The sequence below is a fragment of the Echinops telfairi genome, unplaced genomic scaffold (genome assembly GCF_000313985.2).
Source record: "Echinops telfairi isolate 266 unplaced genomic scaffold, ASM31398v2 ScPeMD7_7469;HRSCAF=8507_0, whole genome shotgun sequence".
Classification (NCBI taxonomy): Eukaryota; Metazoa; Chordata; class Mammalia; order Afrosoricida; family Tenrecidae; genus Echinops; species Echinops telfairi.
This window is the reverse complement of record NW_022111372.1, coordinates 95,210,892-95,216,059: the sequence shown is the minus strand read 5'-3', so window position 1 is coordinate 95,216,059 and position 5,168 is coordinate 95,210,892. Positions and strand designations below refer to the sequence as shown.

The 5,168-nt window shown below is 38.2% G+C and overlaps 1 protein-coding gene across 1 annotated transcript in view; it reads left to right on the top strand.

Moving 5' to 3' along the window:
• Window positions 1-5,168, top strand: part of LOC101650378 (protocadherin alpha-4-like) — a 24,086-nt gene that overhangs the window by 8,036 nt on the left and 10,882 nt on the right. The window contains exons 3-4 of the mRNA XM_045284740.1: window positions 6-430; window positions 4,966-5,118. Coding sequence (XP_045140675.1) covers window positions 6-430; window positions 4,966-5,118 — 578 coding nt within the window. The remainder of the gene's footprint in view (window positions 1-5; window positions 431-4,965; window positions 5,119-5,168) is intronic.

The window sequence follows — 5,168 nt, the reverse complement described above, 5'->3', positions numbered from 1 at the left end:
CCGAGACCACGGCGAGCCTCCGCTGGCGGCCACGGCCACCGTGCTGGTGTCGCTGGTGGAGAACGGCCAGGCGCTGAAGACGTCTTCGCGCGCGGCGGCGGCGGCGGCGGCGGGCGCGGCGGGCGGCGCGGCGGCGCTGGTGGACGTGAACGTGTACCTGATCATCGCCATCTGCGCAGTGTCCAGCCTGCTGGTGCTCACGCTGCTGCTGTACACGGCGCTGCGCTGCTCGACGCCGGCCGCAGGGGGCGCGTGCGGGCCGGGGAAGCCGGCGCTGGTGTGCTCGAGCGGGGTGGGCAGCTGGTCGTCGTCGCAGCAGAGGCGGCCGCGGGTGTGCTCTGGGGAGGGGCCGCCCAAGACCGACCTCATGGCCTTCAGCCCCAGCCTACCACAGGCTCCCAGCTCTGCAGACATAGTAAGTCTCAAAAACGTATTTACAGTAATTGTAATTCTCGATATTATTCAATATAGTCCATCATGTATTTTAATCAGATTTTATTCAATAACTTTGTTGCATGAAGGGTTTTTTTGCATGAAGTTTTTTAACAATGGAGTAATTATTTTTTCCATGAGTTCATATATTTCCAAAAAGTAAAATATTTTACCTAATTATTTTATTTTAATATTTTAGGTAATGAAATGAGAAAACAATTATAAGAAATATATTTTACAAATTTTCTCTTATCTCCAATTTTCAGTTTCATAATGTTATCGTATGGAAATAACTTAACAGGAAGTCCATTTTGCCACTTGAAATGCTCCATAGATAGTCTATTAGCTTTTTTAGTATATCGAGTTAGATTATTTTCTTCAAGTAATATATCTGCAGTGTATGATACTTTTAAAGTTTGTCTCAAATGTTGATATTATCATCCTCAAGATGAATTTTATATTGATACATTTTGTAGCTTCATTTTAATCATTATTTTGAGTAGACAATACATTTACATGATGTAAAATCGCTTAGTAGGATCAAGCCCAAACCAAACTCACTGCTCTGGAGTCATTCTGACTCATTGCAATCCTGTAGGACAGCTTGTCCCTTTGGGTTTTCAGAGACTTTAAATCTTCAAGAGTGCAGACAGCCTCACCTTTCTCCAGCAGCATGAACTGCTGGTTAATAGCTCAATGCATAGCCCACTGCTACCACCCTTAAGGGCTCCTTAATTTCCCTTTCGTCTCCATCACTAAGCCATCTAACATTCTTCTTGGTCACATCAAACATTTCTATTTCTGTGGCCCCCAAAAGAAATTCATTATATACTAATAAATTCCCCTTCTTTCTCTATGACATAACATATTTAATCACTTTTCAACTTGTTCTTATATTTTTACTTATCAAAATATCTTCTGATCATGACATATAATTAATTATTTAATGAGATTTCTGACTCATCCAGATTTATAGTGTCTCACTGTAGGGGTATATAATAATTTTCTTTTCCTTTAATATCAATGTTTAGTGGAAGAAAAATCTTATTTTTCTCAAACTTGTATTTTATTCCAGTTAAAAATTAATATATTGTTAACTAGTTGTAAACTCTTACAGTTTAAAAGATGCTAACATATTTAGGTTAGAATACTGGATAGAATATATTAGTATTTCTTGCTATTTTTGATTTTCAATATAAAAGTTAAAAAGTATGTACCAGGATATAAACTGGAGTTCCCCCTTCAGTTTTGATTTTGTATACAAATAGACTGTTTATAAGAAAGTATACGAGACTACCAAACCATTAGAGTCCTCTTCATCTCACATAATGAAAACTATATTTCTACTCTTTGGAGAAAAAAGTATGATATTAGCAGATAATAAATATCCCATACTTTATATGATAAAATATAAAATATATTTATTGCTTTGCTTATTCCTTTTATTATCACCCATTTTATTTGACAACTACTCTTCAACCATATTATTCAGATATTTCTTTTTTTGTCTTTTAAAAAAACATTTTATTGGGGGCTCGTATAACTCTTATCACAATCCACACATCCATCCATTGTGTCAAGCACATTTGTACATTCGTTGCCATCAGATATTTCTAACACCCATTGCTCTGGGGAATCCTGCATGAATCTATGTTTAACAACTATCAACTTTAAAATATCAAGTTAATTTGGTTTTGAAATGTGAACTCTTTGATATGTATTACAACATTGAACTTCTTTGCTACAAGGGGAAACTTCTCATAGGAAAGTGACTAACCCTTTTTTCTCTACATAATCTTTCTCCTTGACTAACCATCTATTTGGGTAAACACAATGAAGACAAATGTAAGGTGTTTCTTAGAAGAAGGTCAATACTTCCTTTTCCACATTCCCTTATTTTATGTAAAGAATTTCAGTAACATTTTATAGTTTTATACCTGGAGCCAATAAGTTATTACAGGTGTTCCAGTGGGATTAGGTTACAATCTCAACCTTCTGGAAATCTCTACAAATTGCAATGATAAGACAGGTACAATATTTTCCTTAACTAAAATTTTTAAGTTGACATTCAAAGAGATTATTTAGAGCAAAGTTTCTGAAATGTTAGGTAACTTTTACCCAAAGGCTGCAAGCCAATGTATCTTTTGTGAAGGTTTCTCTTCATAAACTCATGGTCACCCAAGTGTGCAGAGTGACTTCCATAGGGCTTTCAAGAAGGCTGGGACTTTTTCAGAAGCGGAGGACCAGGCCTGTCCTCTGAAGGTGCAATGTGTAGTAAGTGCTTCACTTTCTGCACCACCAGGGTCTCCTAACAAGCACTTACTTACAACATCTTTGTGTGAGCCAAAGAATATTTAATTGGTTAGTAAAGATGAGCTTTGCTTACACCAAATAGCTAGCTATAATTTAAAAAGTCAAAGATAAGGCACATAGCCCCTGCTGTCAAGTTGATTCCAACTCCTAGCAAGCCTATAGGAAACAGCAGAAGTACCCACATAGCGTTTCCAAAGTGAAGTTGTGCATCTTTATGGAAGCAGACTGCCCTCTTTCTCCTGAGGAGCAGTTATTGGGTTTGAACCTCCAAGCATTTGCCTTGAGAGTCCAAAGCTTAACTGCTGAACCAATTTATTTTAGGACAGAACTTTTCTAGAGGAAGAGTGTCATCTGTTTCAATTGTCTGTGAGGTATTAAAAAAGTCCAGAATTTTAGAAGAAGGGAGTGGACATGTGTCACTTGAAAGGCCCTATTGATGACTCTAATGTTTTCATTCCCAAGGAAGAGTTCAGTTACTTCCAAATGATGATAAAACAAAAACCAAACTCACTGCCATCAAGTGGATTCTGACTCACGCGATCCTACAGGACCGAGTAGAACTGCTCTGTGGGTTTCTGAGACTAACTGTTTAGGGAAGCAGAAAGCCTTCTCCTTCTCCTAAATAGGGGCTGGTAGTTACAAACTGCTGACCTTGTGGTCAGCTGCCCAATGCTTAGTCTGCTATGCCACCAGGGCTATTCCCAACAGATGATATTAAGCAAAAATTTACATTGAAGTTAATATTTGGACTTTATTCTGATGTAAAGGTAACCTTTTTTGGAGGTAAAAATGGAGATATTTTTAAATGCTTGAATATAGGGTGTATGATAAAGATTAAGAGGATATGGTATATATTGTCTGTAAAATAGATTAATATTGGAGAGAAGTTGAAAATATAACAGGAAAAGTTGGCTTATGATCACAGTTTAGGTCCCCTGGAAGTGATTCTAATGTACTGGAATTTCTACGTTTAGTTAAATTCAATGAAAAGCTGTATTCCTGAGGATACATATGGTGGTATATGAAAATCCAACTTTGAATATGATAGGTGAAAGAAAATAAGTAATAAAAAGTTCATGTAAAACGCATGGAGAATGTTCATACCATTGATACAGAGTGTAAATTTCAAGGGCTTGCATTTGGGGATGTATCATTCCATCGTACTTTTGATTTTAATAAACTTGTTTTCTATAAGACAATCACAGGGGATGGAGATGTGGATTGGGACATACCTTCAATAAAACTTTGGAATGTCTTTAGAACATTCAAAAGAAAATAATGCAAAGAATAGGTGGAATGAAACTTTAACTTCAGAAAAAGATATTTAGAAGCAACTGAATGAAAGAGTAGAAATTCCACTAGAATTAACAGTGGTTGAGAGTAGCAAGGAGGAAAATGTATTTAACATGATTATATCATATCAGAGGCTGAGAAATTAAGAGATGTTGGAAATAATATGCAGCAAAGTTTCTTCTTGCACTATCAAATTAAGGCAACAGCATGACGAATATGTGGTATATATTTAAAAAAGAAAAGGGAACGTAATAAAGTTTTTAATTTTAATCAAAATTATGCTATGCACTAGGACAGCATATACTAACTAGTATTATCCGGAACAAACATACAAGCATTTATGTATTCTCTGCACAAAGTATGTTGGCTAGTTTACACTGCTTCCGCGTGGCTATTATGGATCATTTAAATCTACTAAATTTGCTGACAGCATAATTTAACATTTTTGACATGTAAATTTTTCTGATGTGGAAAACTAAATCTCTGAATCGATGTAAATTAATAAGCAAGACGGCATGCAAATGATTCTTCAAGCAGCAAACATAGGAGGATTTATTATAAAGTAAGGCAAAAGAAGAAACTTTTTTAATTGAGAAGAATTCTGTATGACAGTAGTGCAGGATTATGCTGATTCAAGTCTTACTTACTCTTTGGAGCCGCATGATGTCGCTGTCTACCACGAAGTTACCTCTGGCCAACATTCAAAGACACTTTCTCCAGTTACAGCCTCCTTCCTAGAGTGCTGAAAGATGGCGGACGCCGAATTGGATTCATAGACTCGAGATCGTACAATATTTCACTGTTACGCCCAAACAGAACCTTCTGATGGAAAGAAAACCACTGGTATTTGACATGCTTTTTACTCCGAAAGGTAGAGTGAGTTCCTGGCATCTATTCTTTTCCCTTTTTCTCTTCGTCGCCTGGGAGGCGGGCAGCGGGCAGCTCCACTACTCGGTCCCCGAGGAGGCCAAGCACGGCACCTTCGTGGGCCGCATCGCGCAGGACCTGGGGCTGGAGCTGGCGGAGCTGGTGCCGCGCCTGTTTCGCGTGGCGTCCAAGGGCCGCGGGGACCTTCTGGAGGTGAATCTGCAGAATGGCATTTTGTTTGTGAATTCTCGGATCGACCGCGA